Source organism: Cervus elaphus, chromosome 21, assembly GCF_910594005.1.
Source record: "Cervus elaphus chromosome 21, mCerEla1.1, whole genome shotgun sequence".
Lineage (NCBI taxonomy): Eukaryota > Metazoa > Chordata > Mammalia > Artiodactyla > Cervidae > Cervus > Cervus elaphus.
Genome location: NC_057835.1, coordinates 76,391,344 through 76,418,486, shown reverse-complemented (window position 1 = coordinate 76,418,486; position 27,143 = coordinate 76,391,344). Strand labels below are relative to the sequence as shown.

The window sequence follows — 27,143 nt, the reverse complement described above, 5'->3', positions numbered from 1 at the left end:
AAGCTATTGTAGAGTGGCAATTTGATAAGAACTATTAGATAAACATGTTACTTTTGTAATGCACTAAAGTTTTCAATTCTGGCTATTAATGTTTTCCAGATGAAGTTGATCTATGAATAATTATAACTGTATATCATGCTCAGGAATCAGTCACAGCCCTTTTGGATTATGACCCATTATAGTTATGACACTAGAAAACATTTTTAAAGATCTTCAGAGATGATATGCAGAAGTAAGAGATGCATTAAGACTCTAAATCCTAGCTGTTGTAGTGAGCCTTAATAGAAACCAAGAAAAAACATATATCACACCTTAGCAGAATATGGTGTATACTGGTGTCTGATCACTAGAAGGTATGTTTTCTGGCGGGCAGCAGTATAAATAATCCTGTTGCTACTATTACAGAAAAGGTTTCCAATACTAATGCAGACATTTAGTAACCTGAAAAAAAGGCTCAGGACAGTGCAAGACCAGTGGCATGCATTCTTCCTTTAGCTAGCCTAGACTCATGAGTGCTATGGGTTCTGCTGCATCTGCCTGTACATCGTGACTCCCCACTTCAACGCTTACTACTCAGGATAGCTCACAAAGCCTCCTTCATACGTCCCACTGGACTAAAACGTCGCTCTTCCTGGCCTGGGTTTCACCCTTGGAATACGTATGCACACATGGAACTGAGAACTTGAAGATTCCATGTTACTTTGCCTATCAGGGCATTCCTTTAGGGTTCTGCTTTGTGATGCCTCAAGGAGAGGAGTAGTCGTTTACCTCTTGAGAAGCCTCTGGTCAGCTGCCTCTGAGCCATCAAGATGTCTGTGTCTTCTCTTCCGGCAGCCATTCTGTCCCACATGATAGCTGTAAGCAACGTGCCTCCTCCGCCACTTCGCAGTATTCCAAGTGAGTATTCCAAGGGGAAAACCTGTAGGGCCTGCCACTTTTTTCAGTGGCACTTACCCCAGAGAAGACAAATGGGGCTTTCCAGGGTTGGTAGGCACGCTGGGAGCCTTACTGACAGCATAGTGGAATGGAAAGAACATGAAAGTGAAGTCGCTCAGTCGTGTCCGACTCTTTGCGAACCCGTGGACTGCAGACCACCAGGCTCCTCCGTCTATGGGATTCTCCAGGCAAGAGTACTGGAATGGGTTACCATTTCCTTCTCCAGGGGGTCTTCCCGACCCAGGGATCGAACCCGGGTCTCCCGCATTGGAGGCAGACGCTTTAACCTCTGAGCCACCAGGGAAGCCCCTAGATGTGCCAATTCTGCTGTGTACTTCCGAAAACATTTTCATTCTCTAGGCGTCCAGTACTTTACTTAGTAAAATGAGCGTTTTTATGAACTCTCAGAGCTTCAGATAGCAAATAGTTTAAAAACGAAAAAAAAAAAAAACACCCCGAAGGCTTAGAGAGGTCACTTGTCTGACCAGTGAACAAGCCTCTTGCTTCTGACAAGTCTCCAGGTGCCTACCAAGAGTTAGTTTTACGGCCTGTCCTTTGTGAGTTAATTAATGCATAACTTTTACTAGGAGAATTCCTATTTAAAATTTTCAAGGGAAAAAAGACATAACTCCCATTTTTTCTTGCTCTGAAATTTATTCCCATTTTATTTTAATTTTGTAGTCTTTGGTTTACAATATTAAAGGAATTATAAATTTTGAGTTAAACATTTTGAAGTTTATATAATTTCCAGTGTTTTCTTATTCTACACAGTCAGACTAAACCAGAATACTTTTCTCAAGACCTCTCTTCATAGTCATCAAATTCATAGATCCATTATTTGATCACCAACACACTGACTAATCATATGTAATAGTCCCAGTGATTGCTGAGATTTAAAAAAAAATTTTAGATACCAGCAGTAATTGTGACCTTTTCAACTTCAATAATGCATTTATCTTATGATTTTAATATCTACTGGGAAAATTTCTAGTATTGATTTGAAAAAGCTAACCCATCCGTTCTTTTATCTTCCTTTGAGAATTAACTTTTATGTGTATATATATATATATATTAAATTAATGAACATAGTCACCAGTGAAAAGTTGCCACAGGCAGCGCTTGATACCATTTGAACAGTATTAAATGAAGTCCTTATGTTAAATCAAATTTACTCCTATGTAAGTTACTTCTGTATGTTTTTATTATTATTGTGCAAAAATTCATGTATGTAGTCAAAATCATATTTCAATGTTAGTGAAAATAAATGTCAAATGTAATTTTGTCAAAAAAATGGCAGTCTCTACAGAAAAAAGTTACTCTAGGATGGTTTCTTTTTTTAGCAGCCTGGGAACTACAGTAGCTGGGAGTTAAAAGATCAAATTAATTTAGAATCAATGGGATGAGACATGTGCTACCCTCTGTAGCGTCTCCCAAGGACACTTAACTTGTGTGAAGTGATTAAAAGATGAAAAATCAGCAGCAATTTAGATCTCAGAACTGAATAGAACGTAATGGAAAGGCGCAGAGCTCCCGATTGTCCCTTTAGAGTTTCCTGCTTCATGTTCTGTGTGCGACTTCTCTTTAGATACGTGTCCGGCTTGCTTAGTAGCTGTGTCTTTGTGCTAACTCTGACAAGTCAGCAATTCCCCCTGTTAAACTCTGCTGAAACAATGATCCCGTGAAAATGTATGCAAGGATGCTCTCAACCCAAAGTATGACTGAACCTGGATTATAAAGGAGATACAAAAGGGAGTTACTCAAAATGCAACAGACATATATATAGGAAGGTGCAGTTAAGAACCTTAAAGAAAGTCTAGGCATTATATATATTCCGGTTTACTTAGGATCAGGTTAGCTAGGTTATGTTTACTGAGTCACGTCTACCTTCTCTATAAATTTCATATGTGGATAACACTTATTGAGGGCTTTCTATAGGCAGTGTGTAAACGTTTTGCATGTTATGTTGTTATTTCATTTATTTTCTACAAGAACCCATGAGCTCTGTGGTAAGCAGAATAACGACCCTCAATGATGTCTGCGTCCTAATCCCTTGAATGATGAATATGCCATGTTACTTGGCAAGTAACTTGGCCTTAAGGACTTAAGGTTACTGATGAAATTGAGGCTGTTAATCAGCTGACTTTGAGACAGAACAGTGTTCTGGAATATCTGGTGGGCCCATCATAATCAGAGGAGTCCTTATAAGTGGAAGAGGGAAGCATGTGCGGCAGATACAGGATGAGAAAGGCTGGATTGGCTGTTGCTGACTTTGAAGATAGAAGGAGTCAGTTATCCAAGGAATTCGGGTGGGCCCTAGAAGCTGGAAAAGAAATGGATTCTTCTCTAGAGTTTGTAGGAGGGATGCAGTCCTGCTGACAATATAGTTTTAGCTTAGTGAGACCTGTTTCAGACTTCTGACTTAGAGAACTGTAAGGTAACAACGTTGTGTTGCTTTAAGCCAGTAGGTTGGTGGTAATTTGTTACAGTGGCAACATAAAACCAACACATGTTACATTTTACAGTTGGGGACAGGGAGGCTTAGGTGTCATACTAGTGTTCACCTAGTTGTCAAGTGGTAGAGATCATTCACAGCATCATCCTTGTTGTGAATTTCCTCTACTCATAAACCAGCAACAAAGTCAGCCGCACTTGGGCTTCCTTCTCGCCCCCTACCCTGAAATCCCTCACACAATTTACCACTTAAATGATGCTCGACACTCTTGATTTAAGGAAGAGAATATATCACACATATTTAAACACCCCCCACCCCACCCTAGTCCTATCTCTTTGGCTCTGAAATTCAGACTCACAAACACTTGAGTAGTTAAGCTTCTTGAGTCACTTACAAATATTTTCTTTGAAACTTTTAAGCCTTCTACAATTTCTTTGACTTGTATCTCTGGATTCTTCATAACCCAGGAAAGAGATGATTGGTCTCAAAAGCAAAAATGTCATGCCACTTTTTATGGTGGATAAGTTTTATTTTAAAAATCTTACAAGTTAACTAAACCTGCAGTAGTTTTACCACTTATGTGAAATAGCATCTAATCTAGGGACACATTAGATCCGTTATTATTAGCAGTTGATTTTCTGAAGAGACAAAAGGAAGAAAAATGTTTAAATTTTTTTTTTTTTTTTAAGGAGACAGAGAGCTCTTCTTTAGCATTTGGCTGGAGGAAACCATTTCACACCTATAATTAGTATGGTCCAGTTAGCTACCTTTGTTCGGGTTAATAAGTTATACCTTTATTTTATTCATACTTATTAGGTTTACCCTTCTGAGAAAGGACAATTTCAAAAGTGTGCTTTGCATTTTGTATTGGTTTATCTGATAATTTCTGTGCTTTAGTTGGTTTGTTTGCTTTCCTGGTAACAAATGGCTTTCAGGTTCACAAGATATTAATGGGTACATTTTGCTTGTTCCAACATATGGAGATGTGAAGAACAGACTCATTTGAAAAGACCCTGATGCTGAGAAATATTTGTTTGTCTAATGCTTAGCATTCAAGTGTTTAGCAAATTGACAGAAGAATGAATAAATCTCAATTTGTGGGAATTTTGGTGAACAGTGCTCTTTTACAAATCATTACATAAATAGTATGTGCATCAGACACAAAGCCAGGTCATGCTAGTGGTAAAGAACCTACCAGCTAATGCAGGAGACCTAAGAGGCTAAGATTCTATCCCTGAGGGAGGAAGATCCCCTGGAGTAGGAAATGGCAACCCACTCCAGTATTCTTGCCTGGAAAATTCTATGGGCAGAGGAACCTGGCAGGCTACAGTCCATGCGGTTGCAAAGCATCAGACATAACTGAGGATGCACACAGAATCAAGAGAATATTACCAGTTGAGTGAGTCTTCCTCCCAACCCACACTCCTGATCTTATCCTCAGAAGTATCATAAAAAATATTTTTTTCTCGGAGTTTCCAAACTCACTCATGTTTATATGTGTTTGAATACACCACAATGCTACTAAGGGGTGTTTAAGTTATTGTGTCTCATCGTCTAAGCCACCCTTCTGTATTCTGCTTTGTGAAATTGGGGCTGGGACTCTGCAAACCAGTTTTTCCCGAGAAGACAGGTGGCCGCCTATCAGGCTCTGTCAATAGCAGTGTTAGAGGGGGATTGGAAGGCAGAAGGAAAGTTAAGAAAAGTGTTTGTTCTTCTGATTTCTGTTTTTGGTTTGTTTCTCCTTGTTAGTTTCTCGCCAGAAATGTGTTTTTCACCCAGGCAGTGGCTGGCTGTTTGTTCCGGCAGCAGCAATTAATCCCATTTGCGGTTTTCCCGATATTCTCAGGAATAGCCCCATCACCCCCCTTCAAAAATCCAGTGCCAGCTGCTTAGGCCCTGTCCTCAGGGGGTTGTGTTTCAGCTTTGTAGGGCCATTGATCCAGTTTCTAAGTTTTCGTAGTTAAACCTCTTTCCTTTGCCTCATCAGCAGAAATATTGGTGGTAGATGCTTTCTGCATGGTATGTGATGTTCCTTTTTTTGTCTTTTCATCTCTTTAATACCTTACAGTCCTTTGTATTATTTTTTTTCCATTAAAAATACTGATAAGGCTTCTGTTTCCTGGCTACTGGATCCTAACTAATACGGTGGGAATTGTTTCTAGCAAGTTTTGCTGGTAAAATCAAATAAACATCTTTCATGTACCTTTTAAAGTTGGTAGGCAAGTGCTTCAATAGACCTGCAAGGCCAAAGGATGAGTGCATTTTAAATTTTGATGACTACTGATACTGTCTTCAGAAGAGGCTGTACTAATTTGTAGTCCTACCATCAGCACACGTAAACTTCTATTTTACAGCATTTCTACTGATATCATGTATATAAAACAAATGTTTGTCAATAAATTAATGGAAAACAATTTTAATGGCTCTTTAAGCTTATTTTTCTTAAATAGTGAGGTTTAGAATCTTTTCATATATTTTTGGCAATTTGTATTTATGTGAATAGCTGTTTATGTCCCTTGCCCATTCACTGAGGTTTGTTTTTCCTTTTATTTAAAACAACTCTTTCTTTATAAAAGAAATGAGTCCTTCAGCTTGTGCTTTACAAATGTTTTTCTCAGTTTGCATTTTTCTTTTGTCTTTATGACTTTTGTGTCTGACAAAGATTTTAGAACGTTTGTGTAGCTTTGTCCTCTGTTATTGATTCTTGCTTAGAATGTCGTTTTTCACATCAAGATTTAAACATATTTCCTCCATGCTTTCTCTTAGGGTTTGTATGGCTTTATTTTTCAGTGTTAAACTTGTTAAATATCTGGCGCATCTAAAAATCATTTTGAATACATTTACTTTAGCATAGTGATGTAAGGCTACAACATAATATTTTTCCAAGTGACCAACCAACTGTTCTAACACCATTTGTTGAGTAATTCTTATCTACTAATCTAAAATGTCAGTTTTTATTAAATACTAAATTTTTACATGTATTCTGGATCTATATCTAGAGTATATTATTTACTTTTGACACTTATCTCTTGTTTTCTCTCATCTATTTATGCATTCATAAATTTGCATATTCAAAATTATGCGTATAATTTTGAAACCTTATATTTCAATACCTGGTAAGATTAATCTTTACTGATTACTCTTTTTTAAAAGACATTTTTCTGGCTATTCTTCTGTTTTTACTTTCCCTTGTGAACTTTAGAGCTATCTGGGCTTCTTCAACAAATAAACATTTTGGTATTTTAACTGGAAAAAATATGCTAAATTTAAAATTAACTTAAGGAGAACAGACATCTTTATGGTATTGAGTTTTTCAACTCAGGAACTGGTATCTTTATTCAACCTTTCTACTTCCAAGTTATGCAGGTGTCCATTTACGACACTCAATAAAGCTTATTCCTGGGCATTTAATTTTTTCCTTTTTATTATAAAGATCTTTTTCTCATTATGTTTTTTAACTATAAAAGTCATACAAAGAAGCTATTGAATTAAAAGATAAAATAAAAAAAAATTGAAGCCACAATTGTACAGAAATGCTATAAATTCAACATAAAGAAATATATTTTTTCCAGAACCATTTGACACTCCATCATCCTTAAATATTTTAGTATGTATTTCTTAAAAACAAGGACATTCTCTTATTATGTAATCACAGTACATTCATTGCAACCAGGAACTTAACACAGATAAATTACTGTAATCTAATCTTTGGACCACATTCAAATTCAGCCAATTGTTCTTATCATCTTCTGTAAGTAAAGGATTCAATTTAAAATCTCACATTGCATTTCATTGTCTTGTCTCTTTGATCTCCTTTAGTCGAGAATGGTTTCTAAGTTTTCCTTGCATTTCATGCCCTTGATGCTGGGAGATTACAAACCATTATTAGTAGGTTATGATTCAGTTTGATTTGTCTGATATTTCCTTATGACTAGATTCAAGTCAGATATCTTTGGCAGGAATGTCACAGAAGTGATTCTGTGTTCTCCTTCTGTCTTACCAGGTGGGGCATAATTTCACTTTAATCAGTTGATTAAGTATACACAGAGAGCTTTGCTGTAAATTTACTCTTTCCTTTTTTGAAATTAATAAGTATTTTGTCAAAAGTATTTTGAAAGTATATAAATATTCCACGTCTTCTCAAATATTTAATCAATTAATCATTGTAAAATTGTGATTTCCTCATTTAATCAAAAGGGCTTCCCTGTGGCTCACCAGTAAAGAATCCACCTACCAAGCAGGAGACGTGGGTTTGATCCCTGGGTCGGGAAGATGCCCTGGAGAAGGAAATGGCAGCCCACTCCAGTGTTCTTGCCTGGGAAATCCCATGGAGAGAGGAGTTTGGCAGGCTATAGTCTGTGGTGTCACAGAAGAGTGGGACATGATTTAGTGACTAAATAACAGCAACAGTTAATTCAAAGTGTTTTGATGAATCACTGTCATTATATGTTTTGATGCTTAAATTGTTTAATTGTTCAATCTGGCCACTGGGAGTGCTCTCAAGGTTGTTAGGCATTCCTTTACTTTCTAGAGCAATAAGATTTTTTTCAGGTTCACCTTGTACTTTTCCCTACCTGAGCCCACAGACCAGCCATTTTCCCAAAGAGCCCTAGTTCATTTTAATGCAGACTTAGATTTAAAAATCAAGATCAGGGTATTCTGGTTGATGTTAGAGTGTTACTACTCCCAGCCCCCTTCAGTGGACGGATCTAAGGAATTAGATTTTGCAGTTATTTTTGCTTGCATATCAATTTATTTCTAATAAAAAAAACCAATATTTCTGTTTCTATTTTGCTTACATATCAATTTATATCTATTGAACCACCTCGTTTACACTAAGTGGTTGCAACTTAGTATTGCAACTCTCTAGTCATTTTGGTCCTCTCCTTCTATATTTATAAGTCTCTTCTCTCAAGTATGAAACCGTGCTTCTATGAATCCAAACGCCTTTGACCAGTTCCCCTGTATGTGGCCCGTTCTTATCACCGCTGCCCTTCTCCTCCTCCCCACTAGGGTCTGACACAACCCTGGCACATCCTGACCCCTCCCATTTCCCACTTTTGTTCTCCTTACCCCTCTTGGCCTCTGATACTCTCACCCCACATGTAGATGCCCACCACCCTGGTGTTGTGCATTGGGACACCCTATCATCACCCCACACCTACACTGGAATTGACGCCTACCTTTCTCTACTCTCTCAGCAGTTTTGGGACCCATTGGTTCAGAGGAAAGTAAAAGCTATTGAATATTGAGTTACTCATAATCAGCCACTTAAATTGATACCCTAAGGGATTTCCCGTCTATGAAATTCTGTTGCCTACTTATATAATTACAATATTATCAAACAATTTTGTCTCTTTTTTTCATTCTTTTCTTTTAACAGGCATACCTTGTTTTATTATGTGTTGTAGATATTGCATGTTTTACAAAATGAAAGTTCGTGGCAGCCTTGTGTTAATTAAGTCTATTGGCACCATTTTTCTCTTTTTAAAAAATGTATTCATTTTAATTGGAAGATAATTACAATATTGTCTTGGTTTTACCGTATGTCAACATGAATCAGCCACAGGTGTACATGTGTTCCCCCAACCTGAATCACCCCCACTTCCCTCCCCACCCTTACAGGGTTGTCCTGGTACACGGGCTTTGGGTGACCTGCTTCATCCATTGAACTTGCATCTGGCCACCAATTTTACCTATGGTAACATACATATTTCAATGCTATTCTCTCAAATCACCCCACCCTCAAATTGGAATCATTTTTCTAACAGCATTTGTTCACTTCTTGTCTCTGTGTTATATTTTAGCATTTCTTACTGTTTTTCAAACCTTTTCATTATTACCATCATATTTGTTATGGTGATCTCTGTTAAGTGATCTTTTCTGTCTCTTTTTCCCGAATTTTTATAACTTGCGTATTTCTTTTATCAAATCGTGTTTCTTGGTACTTGCAGACATGTGTTGCGCTAGTGAATGTTTGTGTCCTGTTCTTCAATTTATGCTGTTGCCTCTAGTGTTTCAACATTAAACATGACGCTGTCTTTTGGTCTGATGTATTCATCAAGTCAAGAATCTTTTTTCAACTTAAATTATTTAAAAATCAGTATTGAATTTTATTGACGACTTCTGTATCTGTTGAAGTTTTGATTTTTAAAATGTTCACTTGTGGTAAATTATTTCGTTGTAACTTGAAATTTCTTCAAATTACTATGATAATCTTACATTTTTGTGGGTATGATTATGTTAATATGCTTCTGGACTTAATAAACTTATTCATTTTTATTTATATATGAGATCAGTATCTGGTTTTCATTTTCACATTGCCATCACATTTGGGTATCATTGCTTTACTTGCTTCATCAAAGAAATTTGGAAGGGTTTTTTTTTTTTTCTGTGTTCTGAAACATTTTACTAACATTGGAGTTATTTCTCCTATAAAAATTTGATAGAATTCACTGTGATAACACCTTGCTTTGATACATTCGTGTGTGTGTGTGTGTGTGTGTGTGTGTGTGTGTGTGTGTGTAAGAGAGAGAGAAACTGAACTGTGAGATTACTTTCTACTTCTTTCAAGGTAAATTATTTATTTAGGTTTTCTCTCTCTTCTAGGGTCAGTTTAGGAATATACATTTTCCTGAAAACTCACTCATTTTTAAATCAGAATTTTAATTATTTTGCATGTAGTTGTAAAAAAATACATTATCTTTATGATATTTCAAGTTAATTACACCTCAGTTATCTTTCTGACATTGAGTACTTATGACTTTTTTCCTTGTTTAGATAAGTCAGTAGTTTATTTTTTCCCTTTAAAGAAACAGTTCTTGAAATTGCTAACTTTTCAGCAGTTTTTCCTGTTTTATAATTATAAATTATAATATTAATTTCTACTTTTCTATTTTCTCTCTTCCATTTCTCTTATTATTTTAATTTTCTTTTTCTAACTTCTTGAGTAGAATGCTTAATTCTTTTTCCTTTATTGTAATATACATATTTAGGGGAGTGTCTGGTTCCCAAAGAAAGACTAATTACATCCCATTGGTGCATGAAAGCATTCACTATTTTTACTTTCTTGATATTTTATAATTTAAGTTTTGATATGCTCTTTAAGAATAACTTTGACATATGATTAATATATCTCATTAACTATGTAAAATAGTTATATCCCCAGTGACTCAATTTCCACTTAATTTTTGGGTTAAAAAGGAAAAGAACTTACTCCGGAAGTTATTTTGTCTCGAGTTTTTCTTTCCAATTTGCTTTTTTAAAACAATTTTTAAAATTGAGGTATAGTTAATTTGTTAATATGAAAGCTGAGATTTTTGATTTATACATTTTAATGCCATTTAATTTGGAAAACATTTAATAGTAAGGCTCCATATCTAAATCTATATTTCTTGATTCACTAACTTTAGACAATGGATATTGACAATCTAGTACAAAATGAGAAAACTTTCTTCATATCTTAATTTGATTATTAATATCTAATGAATATTAATGTCTAAGTCTTTGGCTAAATTCATACCTTCAAATATTATTAGTAAACATTCATTATTTTTAAATATTCTTTAGTCTGTAACTACTATCTGTTGTGTGAGGAAATTTATACAAATATATTTTATACTTCTGCTTCTTTGCTGGAACTTCCAATTTGTTACTCATTATTATTTACACTGTCTCCACTAGAATCTATGGACAATTTAAAATTTGTGTGAAGGTTTAAGGATTTACTTGCCCTTTGTTAGTATGTGTGCATGCTGAGTCACTTCAGTCATGTCCGACTCTATGTGACCCTATGGACTGTAGCCCGCCAGGCTCCTCTGTCCACGGGATCCTCCAGGCAAGAACACTGGAGTGGGTTGCCATGCCCTCCTTCAGGGGATCTTCCTGACCCAGGGATCGAACTCACAACTCTTACTTCTCCTGCACTGGCAGGCAGGTTCTTTACCACTAACGCCACCAGGGAAGCCCCTTGATTAGTACAGTCCGTACCGTTTAAGCCTTAGTTGTATGTCTATCAAGTTGTATTTTTCAGAGAGCTCATGGTACAATATGTTCTCTGAAGCTTTTATTTGTTACTTTTTTATTTATTGGAGAGTAAAACTCATGAGTCACATTTTTTCCCATTTGTCAGGGAAAAATTTGTCTTACTGTTTGTCAGGATTTTGCTGCAGAGAAGGCTAAGGCCAAACTGAGTTTTGACTCTTATAGGAGTCCCTTCCTCTTTTGGCTGGGTGCTAAAATAATTGTTTACCTTTGAAACAGCGTTCAGTTACTAACCTAGTACATCTAAAATATCTAGTCTCTTTGTAGATGATGAACTATGCTTTCTCTTTCCCGTTCTGGGCTGTGGTATTTAGTTCTTCAGATTCAGGTCTTTGTAGGAGAAAAATGTTCTTTTATTATATATTTGAGCATTCCCCCTCCACTCCCACCCTACCATTGTTACTATTTCCTTCCTCAGGAACAGTTTTCGCATGTAGTGTCTCCTATTTTCATTTATCACTTTCTTCTTTTCTTTTCTCTATTTATGTTAACCTCTATGTTCTATGACTATATTTTCTTAATACTCTATTGCCATTTTTGATATTTCTAATGTGGATTTTGTTATAATTATTTTTCTTTCCTTTCCTGAATATAACCTGTTCATTTGTAATTTATTTCTATTGTCTTATTCATATTTAATGCCTTATAGATCATTTTTCTTTCATCAAGATTTCATGTGTGTATGTGTGTGTGTGTGTGTGGTGGGAATTTCTTCCTGTTTACTACATCTTCTAATGCATAGTATTTTTCATTTGATAAGTGTTTTTCACACTTTCTCTTAGAGTATGTTGTGCCTAGGTATTAGTATTATTGAATTATGGTTATTTTTTTTTTGAAGTTGGATTACTTGCAAGAAAAATAAATGAACTAGGATAGCAGACTGATGGAATTTTCTAGTATGTTAACTATGAACATTTTCTCATCAACTCTGTTCTGTACTCTTCCCTAAATTGTATGTCTCTAATTAGTGCTGTCATAATTCAAGTGTCATAATTCTGTCAAGGTTTCTTGGTAGAGATTTCTCTATTTCTCTTTAATGACTAAGATCAGCTGCTTCTGTGATTATCACCTAACATTTGCCCTCTATTTTACCATTACAACAACCTGACTCTTAAAAAGAATATAAGTACAAGTGGAATCCTTGTTCGGCCCTACATTTCACGTATATCATGGGCTTAGGGTTCTTCAAAGCGTGTCCGGTCTCAAGAACTTCCCATTCCAGCTAAGAGTTCATCAGTTGAATCCTCCAGGACCCTACAGCCTGTCCCTGGAGAACTCTGCTTGCTTCCTCAAACAAGAGAAGTATGCATATGCTTGCTTCTTTTAAGGTTCATTGAATACTTTGGCCACCTCATGCGAAGAGTTGACTCATTGGAAAAGACCCTGATGCTGGGAGGGATTGGGGGCAGGAAGAGAAGGGGACGACAGAGGATGAGATGGCTGGATGGCATCACCGACTTGATGGGCATGAGTCTGGGTAGACTCTGGGAGTTGCTGATGGACAGGGAGGCCTGGTGTGCTGCAATTCATGGGGCTGCAAAGAGTCAGACACGACTGAGCGACTGAATTGAACTGAACTGAACTGAAATCACATCATTTGGCTGATATTCTTCTAAGTTCGTAGTAAGGTAATGTGCTTAACCCTCAGTTTAATGAAGATCGAAACATTTCCTCCTTAGTACACTTTTTTAGTTAGTGAGCTCTTTGCCATGGTGAGTAGCTTTTTAAGCCAAAAATGACATTTCCATGATCTTCGATCTCATGTAGAAAAGAAGGTAAAATTATTCATGTACAATACTCTACAAGGGACAGAGTTCTTTCATTTGTTCACCTGTTAGCTTTTGGTGGGTATTCTTTGCCATATTCTTTAAACAAAACTTCATATTCATCAGCTATTCCTGCCTTCATTGGTTTTCCTTGGTTTATTTTCCTGACCCTTGTCTGACATATAGAACAATGTTCTTATTTATCCATTATAATTTAAGAAGCAATATTTATTTAAATTCAAGCATTGTGATAAGTTCTAGTGTTTCATATATGAGTGAAGAATGGATCCTACCTTTAGGGGACAGCGATAAATTGAAATAAACATTAAGTACAGTTGAAAAAATCATAACAAAGGATGATGCTTGCTCCACTGCAACTGTTTTCAGGTTTAGTAAAACTGCTTCTTCCTCGTGATGAGAAGTTTAAATGTCACAGACAAGTTAACTTTTGGGGTGGATCTAAATGATGGATAAGTTTTTTTTTAAGTTGAGAAAGAACCAAAGAGAATATCACATTGAAAAGACTAAATATGTTCATGGAGTAGATAGAAAATATGTAGAAAATGTGTTATTGAAACCTGGGGGGCAAGGGAGAAGAATATGGTGGTGGTGTTTAATGAAGTTCAATGAGGTTAATTTATGATCATTGAAGGCATTGTGTTCCATACAAAATTATGTAACCACCATTGGAAGTTTCTTTTCTTTTCTTTTTTGTGGTCACTCTGTGTGGCATATGGGATCTTAGTTCCCCCACCAGGGATCAAACCCACACCCAGTGGAAGTGTGGAGTCTTAACTACTGGACTGCCAGGGAAGTCCCTACCATCGGAATTTTAGAAAGTACTGTGATACCAGCATGAAGGATGAGTTGGAAGCGAAGAGACTGGAGTCAGGGAGACTAGAGAGATTATTGCAATAGTACAAATGAGACGCTAAGAGGGTCTGAAACAAGATTCTGACGTGTTGCCTGCATGGGAGTGGCACTTCTTCCCAGCAGCCCTATTTGGCGGCTACACCATCAGGATTGGAGAAGACATGTTTGAAAGATACTTTAGAATACATTTCAAAAGAGGCAGAATTGATGGGTTTCATAACACATTGGCCCTGAAAGGGAAACAAAAGAATAGGATCCCAAGGTTGGCGATGGAGTTATGGAAAATAACGGGATTTTCTTAACCCAGGTGGAGGATTCAGGAGGAGGATCAGGCTTTTCAGGGAAAGAAGCATGAGCGGAATTATCACTGAAGTTTTTGCTATCTTGAGTTTGATTTTCCTGGATGACATTCACATGAATATCAGTAGAGCGAAGGTTAGAGCTCTGGGCTAGAGCTTGGTGTGAGGATCTGAAGTGTATGTGTACCAGTGGGGATGCGAGTGCTGGCAAGGTCCTGCAAGGAGACGGTCTAAACTGGGAGGAGAAGACAGGGACCCTGGGAAGGGACTGGTGGACAGCATGCCCTGAGGAGGAAGATGGGAGTTTGTAGGGCAGGCTAGTAAGGAAGAGGCAGGCAAGGAAGGCACGGTGTCACAGAGGTCTCACAGGCTCACCAGTGTCAAATGTCAAACAGATTAGTACGGTGAAGACTGAAAAGAAGTTACTGGGCTAGAAACTACAGGACTTCCTATAATTTTTAATAAAGACAATTTTTAATAAATAATGAAGGTGAGAGATAATTTTTAGTGAGTGGAAAAGTGAATGTGAGTTGAGGCAATAAAGATGTAGATGATTGCATTCATCAGCATATAAACAGAAGCTGCGTCAATAATTTGTTGTATAACATTCCCCTCGTTTTTCCCTCTTCAGTTAATATGTGTTTATTTTAACGTCTTAACTACTCAGACAAGAGGCAGAGACAGCACAGGCCCGCTTGTATAATGGTCCATGTTGGTATGTCAACTTTTATTTTTAGAAGCCCTTCTTTGGGCACTATTTCTTTGCCTTTTGATGGTTTATTTAATTGAAAATTTTTAAGTGCCTATGTTTATTGAATGTTATTTGAAGAAGAATTAACTTTGGGATTTTGGAAAACAACAATTAGTTGAAGCGAAAAGAATAAACACACCATTAACCACTGACATAGTGAAAGGTTGCTGCTATGAGCCATGAACAATGCCCACATTCATGGCCTCCAGAGGAAACGAATTCAATCTGAGGCTTGATCACTTAGAGCTTTTTGTGTAGCAAAGTTTTGTTAAAGTATAAAAGAGATAGTGAAAACTTCTGACACAGACATCAGAAGGAGACAGAAAGGGTGCTCCTTTGCTAGTTTTTAGCGAGGAGTTATATACCTATTAGCAAGCTGCCAATTAGAGAAAGGAAACTCCTCAAAGCTGAGAGATTTGCTCCAGCCCCTCTCCCACAACATGCATTTTGAGATAACTTTGGCACAAGGTGAGACATCCCAGGCCGTAAAACAATGGACAAGAATCTTAAAGAAAGGCAGATTTCCAAGCAAATACATAGTTCATTAACATACCTTAAAAAGACATTTCCATGAGAAAAACTGCATTGGTTAGCTCAAGGTTTGGATAAAGTTAAGTTCAGGTGGAACCGGGTGTCACCATAACAACACAGAATTAAACGAAACCGCCTTTAATTTTGTGTAGAGAAGGAAAAAAAAAATCTGCCACTTGCAGTTTATTCCCTCCTGCCACTTGCGGACCTCTGACCTCCCTACGCAGGCTGTTAACACTCTCAGTAGATGTGTTTCAGTTCAGTTAAGTTCAGTTGCTCAGTCGTGTCCAACTCTTTGCGATCCCATGAACCGCAGCACACCAGGCCTCCCTGTCCATCACCAACTCCCAGAGTCTACCCAAACCTCTGTCCATTGAGTCGGTGATGCTATCTAACCATCTCGTCCTCTGTCGTCCCCTTCTCCTCCTGTGTTTATTCTCTATTATTACACAAATTTAGGCTTATTTATTAATAGAAACATAGAACTAGATCAACTATCTAAGTATATACAGGGAATTAGTTACACTTATAGTCTCTGGTGGATATTTTCCTTTCTCCTACCCTACTCCTTGTTCTGTACTTTAGTCCTATGCTAGAATTCACTCTTGCATATTAGTATAAGAATTGCTATTCTTACTGAAAGTTTATTGATAATGTTTCTGTTACTACTGCTACTTAATCATTTGTACTCTGAATACTGTATTAAGCAAATTTCTACTTATCACTGGATTCATCATTAGAGTCTGCTACAGTTAATTACTTTGAATCAGCCTGTTTTGTAGGCTTCCCAGGTGGTGCTAATGGTAAAGAACCCTCCTGCAAAGGCAGAAGATACAAGTGATGTGGGTTTGATCCCTGGGTCGGGAAGATCCCCTGGAGAAGGCAATGGCAATCCACTCCAGTATTCTTGCCTGGAGAATCTGACGGACAAAGGAGCCTGGCAGGCTATGGTCCATAGTGTCTCAAAGGGTCAGATGCGACTGAAGTGACTTGGCATGCACGCGTCCTCTGACATTTTCGCATAGTGTTGTCACATTTTCTCTTTGGCTCTACTGTCCATCTCCTTTATCTTGCCCCAGGAGCTGCTCAGATGAGTTCAGTCTCCTAGTAAATAGTGCTTATGCATTTACAATACTGTTAAGGCGTCACTTATTCTACCACTTCCTCTTTGCTTTATACAAAGGTTATTTATCTATTATATTTTTAAGGGAAAGCTTGTTGGAGAAAAATAATATGGTCTTCAGTTCAGTTCAGTTGCTCAGTCGTGTCCAACACTTTGCGACCCCATGGACTGCAGCACGCCAGGCCTCCCTGTCCATCACCAGCTCCTGGAGTTTATTCAAACTCATGTCCATTTAGTCGGTGATGCCATCCAACTATCTCATCCTCTGTCATCCCCTTCTTCTCCCACCTTCAATCTTCCCAAGCATCAGGGTCTTTTCAAATGAGTCAGTTCTTTGCATCAGGTGGTCAAAGTATTGGAGTTTCAGCTTCAGCATCAGTCCTTCCAATGAATATTCAGGACTGATTTCCTTTAGGATGGACTGGTTGGATCTCCTTGCAGTCCAAGGGACTCTCAAGAGTCTTCTTCAACACTACAGTTCAAAAGCATCAGTTCTTGGCACTCAGCCTTCTTGAGGGTCCAACTCTCACATCCATGCATGGCTACTGAAAAAACCATAGCCTTGACTAGATGTAACTTTGTTGGCAAAGTAATATCTCTGCTTTTTAATGTGCTGTCTAGGTTGGTCACAACTTTACTTCTAAGGAGTATGCATCTTTTAATTTCATGGCTGCAGTCACCATCTGTAGTGATTTTAGAGCCCCCCCCCCCCCAAATAAAGTCTGCCTCTGTTTCCCCATCTATTTGCCATGAAGTGATGGGACTGGATGCCATGATTTTAGTTTTCTGAATGCTGAGTTTTAAGCCAACTTTTTCACTCTCCTCTTTCACTTTCATCAAGAGGCTCTTTAGTTCTTCTTCACTTTCTGCCATAAGGGTGGTTCCATTTGCATATCTGAGGTTATTGATATTTTTCCCGGCAATCTTGATTCCAGCTTGTGCTTCCTCCAGCCCAGTGTTTCTCACGCTGTACTCTGCATACAAGTTAAATAAGCAGGGTGACAGTATGCAGCCTTGACCTACTCCTTTTCCTATTTGGAAGCAGTCTGTTGTTCCATGTCCAGTTCTAACTGTTGCTTCCTGACCTGCATACAGATTTCTCAAAGGCAGGTCAGGTGGTCTGGTATTCCCATCTCTTTAAGAATTTTCCACAGTATTTATTGTGATCCACACAGTCAAATGGCACCCCACTCCAGTACTCTTGCCTGGAAAATCCCGTGGACGGAGGAGCCTGGTAGGCTGCGGTCCATGGGGTCTAAAAGAGTCGGACAAGACTGAGCGACTTCACTTTCACTTTTTACTTTCACGCATTGGAGAAGGAAATGGCAACCCACTCCAGTGTTCTTGCCTGGAGAATCCCAGGGACGGGGGAGCCTGGTGGGCTGCTGTCTATGGGGTCACACAGAGCCGGACACAACTGAAGTGACTTAGCAGCAGCAGCGACACAGTCAAAGGCTGTGGCATAGTCAATAAAGCAGGAATGGATGTTTTTCTGGAGCTCTCTTGCTTTATCAATGATCCAGCGGATGTTGGCAATTTGATCTCTGGTTCCTCTGCCTTTTCTAAAACCAGCTTGAACATCTGGAAGTTCACGGTTCATGTATTGTTGAATTTAGTCTTATTACTCACAAAAGGTATCTTTATATTTTAACATACCTTTATAACACCCATCACAAACAAACTTAATTCACCATACTGCACAAATATGAAAATATATATCTACCCCTGAAGAAACATTAACACATGAAAACAAAAGATCATCAATGTGCCACTCAGATAAAGCACTGGATTTTTCTTTTATTTCAATAATATATAGTGGGCTTATATATATATATATATAAGCTTCCCTGGTGACTCAGACGGTAAAAAAATCTGCTGGCAATGCAGGAGACATGGGTTCAATCCCTGGGTCAGGAAATACACTGCAGAAGGGAATGGCTACCCACTCTTGTATTGTTGCCTGGAGAATTCCATGGACAAAGGAGCCTGGCGGGCTACAGTCCATGGGATAGCAGAGTTGGACAAGACAGAGTGAGTCTAGTTTTTCTATTTCAATAGTATACAGTGAAACTTTTATATAATTAAAGATATGTTCAGTTACTCAATTGTATCCGACTCTGCAACCCCAGGGACTATAGCCCACCAGGTTCCTCCGTACATGGAATTTTCCAGGCAAGAATACTGGACTGGGTTGCTGTTACCGTCTACATAGTAAAGATATGCATAAAGATAATTTTTTTAAATTTCAGCATGAATTTCAAGTTTAAAATTCTTTATAACCATTCATTTATATCAGCCACTAATCTCCTTTCAAACTTACTCTTCTCAAAATCCTTTATTTTTATCCCCAATATAAGGTTAAGCCTCTTCTACCTTTGCCTAAAGCCCAGATAAGACATATTTATGAAGAGAAAAAAGACTGGAAAATAATATAAGCTTAGTCCTTTTTATACTGTTTAAGCCTTATCCTCCTATTAAATCTTATCACCAGAAATGCTCAACTTTATAATTTCATGGTAAAGTCTTTTGCTTTTTTCCTTTTTTATGAAACTGCCTAAAAGATAAGATCTAATAGATTGTTCAGTGGCCTTTATGTTAAACTTTTGTGACAAATACCTCTTGGAAATGAAGCTTCCCTCATAGCTCAGTCAGTAAAGAATCTGCCTGCAATGCAGGAGACGTGGGTTCAATCCCTGGGTCAGGAAGATACCCTGGAGAAGGGAATGGCCATCCACTCCAGTGTTCTTGCCTGGAGAATCCCATGGACAGAGGAGCCTGGCGGGCTACGGTTCATGGGGTCACAACAGTAGGACACGACTTAGTGACTTAGCCACCCATATGTTGTTCAGTGGCCTTAATGTAAAACCTTTGTGACTCAAACCTCTTGGAAATGAGGATCAGTGGAGCCTTTTTGGTGACTGTAAAGTGCGCTTCTAGGCCGGGCGTGCTATCTAGCCTCTAGATTTTCGAGCTCTCTTGGCTGTGCCAGCCCTGTGCAAAACTGTCCCTGCAGACGCTGCAGCCTTCCTCAGGCAAGGCGAACTTTCAGTTTTTCTAGTCTTTACTGGCAACTCATAGTCTGATAATATCTGTCCTGTGGATTTTATATTTTTGCTTTACCTGAAAGATGAATATATTTACCTTTTCAAAGTCCCTTTCAAAGTCAGAATTTCTCAAACCTTGTCCTTTTCCCAAATCTCTATGGCACCATCTGCCTTTTATGTCCACACCAGTCCCCAGGGCTATTTCTGACCCTGTTTTTAAATTCAGTTAGGAAAATGGACTAAATCAATACTTAGTGTTAAGTCTTTTCTTAACCCATGTATATAAATCTACTATAAAATTTTATATAATATCCTATAATAGAACTATTACTATACTAAAAGCATTTTGATATAATTTAATTATAACTTGGTTTGCTTAAAATAATAATTCCATATAATGCTAAAATGCAATTAGGTAATTTTTCCTTAAGTTTTAACTGAGTAATTTAAGTAAGAAGATACCTAAAACATATAATTAGAATTTTCAAGTTTATTAAATGGTGATGATTTATGTGGTAGGTAGCAGCCAGCTTTTGTTTAAATTTTACTAATCTCAATTTGTATTTATAAAGTGGTTATCTGTTATTGATCCATTTTTAGATCACAAAAGGCTTAAAACATTTTTGAAATTATATGATTCAGTAACCTGGCATCAAGGCGGATATATTTATTGAGATGCGGTCATTAAATACATTTCGACAAAGGGTTAGCAATGCATTAGGCCACTGATTTTCTCAGCACCTGTTCACCAAGGGAAGGAGTAATGTGCACCTCGGTATTTATTACTGCCTTCCATTCTACAACATTCCCAACAGTATGCATTCTCCCAGAATATGGAGAGGACCTGTTATGTGAGTGCCCATCTTTGCAATGGTGGTTGTCGTCAATATTCTGTCTTCCTTTTCATCTCCTTTGGAAGATGTCAGTTCTTTCTGGCACTGAAGGGGAATGACAATTAGTTTGCTTCTTGGCTATGATTACTATCTTTCTGCTTGTAAGGGAGTGTGTGTGATTTGCTTACAGTTGAACTTCAGAAGGAATTGCAAATGAATCCAGACCCTGGAAGATGATCTGTAGAGCTCTGATGAGGAGCTAGCCAAAGATGGGGCCCTGCATAGGAATGAACAAAAATGACTAGCATTTCAGAGAGAGACAGGGTGATCAAGAGGGAGAGGGAGACCTCAAGAAAACTCTTCTTTGAATTTTCATGTCTGGAGTTCTGGAACCACTTCATGTTTGAAAGGCATAGGATAAAGATTCTGAAAGGCTTCCTTCCAGAGAAGTGACATGATATAAACATTCCATTTACTGGAATTAAACACATAATATATGCCAGACTAAATCTGGCATAAATGAAAAACATTAAATTCTTTCCTCTTTTTAATCACCCTATGCAATTCTGCTTGTGTATCAAATAAAGACTGGTAATACCTCATTTTCATAGTCACTGAATTCCTTTACTATGATGAATGTTTGCAATTAAACTCTATTTGCAAATTTGGTTAACAAGGTTACAGAAAATTACTTACATTTTTAATTGATTTTTTTAATTTTGCAGACTTGCAAAAATCTAGGATCATTGATTATGGTCAGTTGAATGCATTATGCCACTTGAGAAGAATGCAACCCAGGTAGGTTATCATGCCTTCCTTTCCTTTTCCTGTCGCTCAAATGAATATGAATATGTTTGTTCCATGGATAAAGTATAGTAATAAACCATTGTTGATTCTCAGAGGTACCTGATTTACCACACAGATAAAAATATCTGAAAACCTGGAGGTTATTTCTCCAGACTGAAGGGGCAGATGATATATGTCATATTTTAAGGAAACAATTTAGCGTGAAGCGCGCATAACTCATCCCTAGCTGGACCCTTTCTAGTACTCAAAAAGCCAGTCATAAGAGAAAAAAGCTTCAAATGGTTGAAAACACAAATCCTGAGTGAAATAAGCACTTTAGCGGTGCCTAGGAGATGCCTGGTTGAAATATATTCGACCCAAAGAACTATAGAATATTGGTTTAAACCTCAGGATACCTAAGATATGTGATACTTGAAGATACAATTTTTTAAAAATCTATTTTCTTGTCAACTCCTTTTCCCAAGTTGGGTTTTTGAAATTATAAAACTAGCTAGTTTCTTTCTTATCCATCAGTGTCTATCTATCCTCCTACTTTTCTTCACCAGGAGAGGCCCTTGCCCATCTTAAGTCATATCCTCTTAACCACTTCAAATTATTTACATCTTCATTGACCTCTTTACTCCTTCTTTCTTGGAGAAAGAGAGGAGGCTATGCTTTTTTTAAAAAAATTTTTCCAAAGCTTACATTTTACCATGCCTTCCTGTCCCTTTTGTACATGTGGCATCTTTTGCCATAGGGTAAAGAATTAAATAAACTTACTCTGGAGTCAGGCAAGTCGCCTGGTTTTAATCCTGGCTCAGCCACTTCCCAGCTGTGTGGCCTTGGACTGGTTACATAATTTCTTTTTACCTCAGTTTTCTCATTAGTAAAATGGAGATAATAGTCATATCCATTTCAAAGAATTATTAGGATGATTAAATGAGCTAATGTATATGTAAAGAGTATCTGGTACATGGTAAGAGCTATATAAGTATTTTTATTATTGTTATTTTAAAAAGCTCACCCAGGCTTTTGACTGTTGAATTTATATGCTGCTCTCCCCCTACCCTTTATTTTTTCACATAGAAGATTTTATGTGAGGTTTTTGGAGCAGAACACTTCCTTTACCCTTATTTTCCTCTTGCTTTCTAGGCCAGATATTTTATTTTAAAATTTATTTCTAGATTCCACCTCCTTACCCTTGGGGAATCATAATAAGAGAGGTTAAATCATCTAGATCTGGGTCTGCCAAAGAATCCATTCTACAAAAGTTTTACCAGTCTTCCTCTTTCTGGATTGAGAATCCCTTCCAGGCAGGGTTGCCTCATCAGACAATCATCTGGTCCAGGTGCAGTCCGGTTGGCCTGCCCTGCTTCCCTCTATTTAGTCTCAGATTTTCTGTGCCTTCTCTTAGACACTGTCTGTGTTTGCTCAGTCTCTCAGTCATGTCTGACTCTTTGTGGCCTTTTGTACTGTAGCCCACTAGGCTCCTCTGACCATAAGATGTTTCAGGCAACAATATTGGAGTGGGTTGTCATTTCCTCCTCCAGGGAATCTTACCAAGCCAGGGGTTGAACTGGCCTCTCCTGCAGATTCTTTACCTCTGAGTCATCAGGGAAGCCCCCCTCTTTCGCACTAGCTCCCTTGAATTTCTTGGGTGCTTCCTGTTGCAAACACCAAGGGCCTGGAAAGGGGCACGTTTTAGGGGGGCTATGTATAGGTCTTGGCTCATTCTTTTAGAAAACATTTTGCCGTTGCTGTTCAGTCACTCCGTTGTGTCTGACTCTCTGCGACCCCAGGGACTGCAGCACGTGGGCTCCTTTGTCCTCCACTATCTCCCAGAGTCTGCTCAAATTCATGTCCACTGATTCGGTGGTGCTATCTCACCATTTCATCCTTTGCCACCCCGTTCTCCTCCCGCCTTCAGTCTTTCCCAGCACGAGGGTCTTTCCAGTGAGGTGGCTCTTCCCATCAGGTGGCCAAAGTATTGGAGCTTCAGCTTCTGCAGCAGTCCTTCCAGGGTTGATTTCCTTTAGGATTGATTGGTTTGATCTCCTTGCGATCCAAAGGAGGGACTCTCAAGAGTCTTTTCCAAGGGAGGGACTGTCAAGAGTCTTCTCCAACGCCACAATTTGAAAGCATCAATTCTTTGGCGTTCAGTCTTTATGGTTTAACTCTCACATCTGCACGTGACTACTGGAAAAATGATTGCTTTGACTATACAGACCTTTGTCAGCAAAGTGATGTCTGCTTTTTAATACACTGTCTAGTTTTGTCATAGCTTTCCTTTCAAGGAGCAATCATCTCTTAATTTCATGGCTGCAGTCACCTTCACAAAATTAGATATGAAAATAGGTATTTAAAATGAGAAAATAAACTACAACAAATTAAGGAAGACTTGGCATTCAGGTTGCTTTTCCTTCATGAGATTTCTTAAGGCAATTTATCCAAAATGCATACATAGAAATTACTTAAGTCTTTCAGAGAGATTTAAGAAAAATTTGCTCTTCCATATTTATTTCATGTGTATTATATGTTTAAAATGACCAATGAAATATACTTTTTCCCCATAATAAAAACAGAAAGCCTGAGAATTAAATGACCCAAGGATTAATTTTTTTTATACATGTAAACTATGAAAGATCTTGGTTTTTGGAGTCTCCTACTCTCTGGTTGCAGTGGAACGGTATAGAGGCTTCTCTTGGTTCAGAGCATGCGCTCTAGGGTGCATGGGCTTCAGTAGCTGTGGCTCCCAGGCTCCAGAACATAAGCTCAAAAGTTGTGGTGCATGGGCTTAGCTGCTCTGCAGCATGTGGGATCCTCCTGGATCAGGGTTCAGACTTTTGTCTCCTGCATTGGCAGGCAGATTCTTTACCACTGAGCTGCTAGGGAAACTTAGGTCTTTCTTTTGATATTACACCATATATATATGTTATACCATACATATACATATATATCATGGGTTGGCCAAAAGGTAGGTTGGTTTTTTCTGTAAGATGACTCTAGCAGTGCTTGTTTTTTTTAACTGCATTTGAAATAATTTTGTTAGATTATAATGTGACAGCCATCATACTAGTGTGCATTTAAAAAAAGAAACATCAACATTGGTGAATTTTTGTGTAGCCATTTTAATATTGAAGGTGGAAGGGAAAAACGTAACATTTTCATCGTATTATGCTTTATTATTTCAAGAAAAGTAAAAGCACAACTGAAACACAAATATTTGTACAGTGTATATAGAAGCCGCTGTGACTGATCGAATGTGTCAAAAGTGGTTTGTGAAGTTTCACATTGAAGATTTCTCGATGGACGATGATCCATGACTGGGGAGACAAGTTGAAGTAGATAGCGATCGAATCAAGACATTAATTGAGAATCAAGCATTGAAAATCGGTACCAGCTTGGTTATGTTAATCACTCTGATGTTTGAATTCCACATAAGTTAAGTGAAAAAACCTTCTTGACCATATTTCCACGTGAGATTCCTTACTTAAACATAGCAAAAATGTTATGTTTTAAAAACAGATTGTGGTGGGCAATGAAAAGTGGATAATGGACAATAGTGTAGAATGGAAGAGATCGTGAGGTAAGTGAGATGAACCACCACCACCAACGCCAAAATCTGGTGTGCATCCAAAGCAGGTGATGTGTATTTGGTGGAACTGGAACGGAGTCCTCTATTTATGAGGTCCCAAAAGCTTAATTCCCATAAGCACTGCTCCCAATGAGACCAACTGCAAGCAACATCTGATGAAAATCATCCACAATTAGTCAGCAGAAAACGCACAAGCTTCCATCAGGAAAACATAAGACCGCATGTTTCCTTAATGACCAGGCAAAAACTGTTGCAGTTTGGTTGGGAAGTTCTGATTCACTGCCTGGATTTGTTAGACATTTCACCTTTGTATTCCATTTATTTTAGTCTTTATAAAAATTCCCATAATGGAAAAGATATCAATTTCATGGAAGACTGTAAAAAGCACCTGCAACCATTCTTTGTTCAAAGAGGTAAAAAGTTTTGGGAAGATGGAATTATGAAGTTTCCTGGAAAATAGGAGATTGTATTGGAATAACACACTGATCACAGTATTCAATGAAGTTCTTGGTGAAAATGAAAGATGTAGGTTTTATTTAAATATCACAGGAATATTTTTGCCAACCCAATATAATACACACACACACACACACACACACACACACACACACACATGTACATATGTGTAGTCACTGTCTTTGGGTAGCTGCCCTTCCTCCCAGATCCTTCCTATGGCCCAGCGTGGGAAGGGGAAAAAGAAAGACTGCTACTCCTTACCATTTACCATGTACCTTGACCATGGGCTCAATTCCTGCTGCTAAAGCTGCTCCTGTCTACTGTTTAAGTGCATGTGAGTTCTTCTCATTCCTTCTCACTGAGAGTCACACACACACACACACACACAGAGGCATGCATATGTGCTCAATCGCTTCAGTTGTGGCTGACTCTGCGACCCCATGGACCATAAAAGCCCCAGGCTCCTCTGTCCATGGGATTTTCCAGGCAAGAATACCAGAGTAGGTTGCCATGCCTTCCTCCAGGCGGTCTTCCCAACCCAGGGATCAAACCTCATCTCCTGCATATCCTGCGTTGCAGAAGACACAGAGATGCTAGTTCAATCTTGCCTAACAATCTCATGGACAGAGGTGGGCTACTATCTGTGTAGTCATAAAAGAGTTGAACATGACAGAGCAACTAAGCAATAACAATATGCACATATCCAGAATATAACCATTTCTCACCACCGCTACTAATACCATCTTGGTCCAGAGCACCCGTGCTCTTGCCAGGATTACTGCAATAGCCTATTGCTTGGTTTTCTTACTCCTCCCCTTGCACATTTAGAGTCTGTAAGTTGGCACAGAAGCCAGGGGAATGTTGTTAAAATGTACATCAGAGCATTGTTTGTTCAAAATATTCTAACGCTTTCCATATCACTCAAGGTAAAAGCTAAGATGTTCACAGTGGCCTGCAGGGTCATACATGGTCCCATCCCACTGCATCTCTAATCACTGCTTCTGGACAAGACCCTTCTGCTTCTTTTGCTCTAACCACCGTTGCCTCCATGAGCTGTTCCTACCGCATCAAGAATGCTCCTGCCTCAGGGTCTTTGCACTCATGCTTTCTATCCGGGATGCTCCTTCTTCAGATGTCTGCTCTCCTTTATGCCTCAGTCCCCTCAGTGTGACAGGGAAGAACAAAATCTGACTCCATGTTGGACTGGTTTATTTAACCTCTGCTTTCCGTTTCTTCTGCTAATACAGTCACTAAAAGGATTCTGTCTATAGCTGTAAGCATACACAATGGTCTGCCTTGGGGAGCCCTGCCCGTCTACCTGAATGTGAAACTAAAGTGCCTTTGCTCAGCTCACAGGGAGTCACCTTGACCCTGTGAACGCGGCAGGAGAAATGAACACATCCCCTCCCTGAGGCTGGCCAAACCAGGAGATATTTTGCGAGACTTATGCCCTTTTTACTTTACTTCCTCACCTCATCCCCCTCGCTATTCTATAAAATAAACTAGCATGCAGACCCCACTAAAGTGGGACTCTAGGACTCTAGTTAGCCATCTTCTTGGATGCTTGACTTTCTGAATAAAGTCGCTCTTCCTTGTCTCAACACCTAGTGTCTGGATTATTGGCCTGTTGTGCAGTGAGCAGACCAAGCTTGGAC

The 27,143-nt window shown here is 38.4% G+C and overlaps 1 protein-coding gene across 1 annotated transcript in view; it reads left to right on the top strand.

Moving 5' to 3' along the window:
- The first annotated feature begins 809 nt into the window (after positions 1 to 809).
- CNBD1 (cyclic nucleotide binding domain containing 1) overlaps positions 810 to 27,143 on the top strand; it is a 368,799-nt gene continuing 342,465 nt past the window's right edge. Inside the window, exons 1-3 of the mRNA XM_043879351.1 lie at positions 810 to 897; positions 21,377 to 21,449; positions 25,016 to 25,018. Coding sequence (XP_043735286.1) covers positions 810 to 897; positions 21,377 to 21,449; positions 25,016 to 25,018 — 164 coding nt within the window. The remainder of the gene's footprint in view (positions 898 to 21,376; positions 21,450 to 25,015; positions 25,019 to 27,143) is intronic.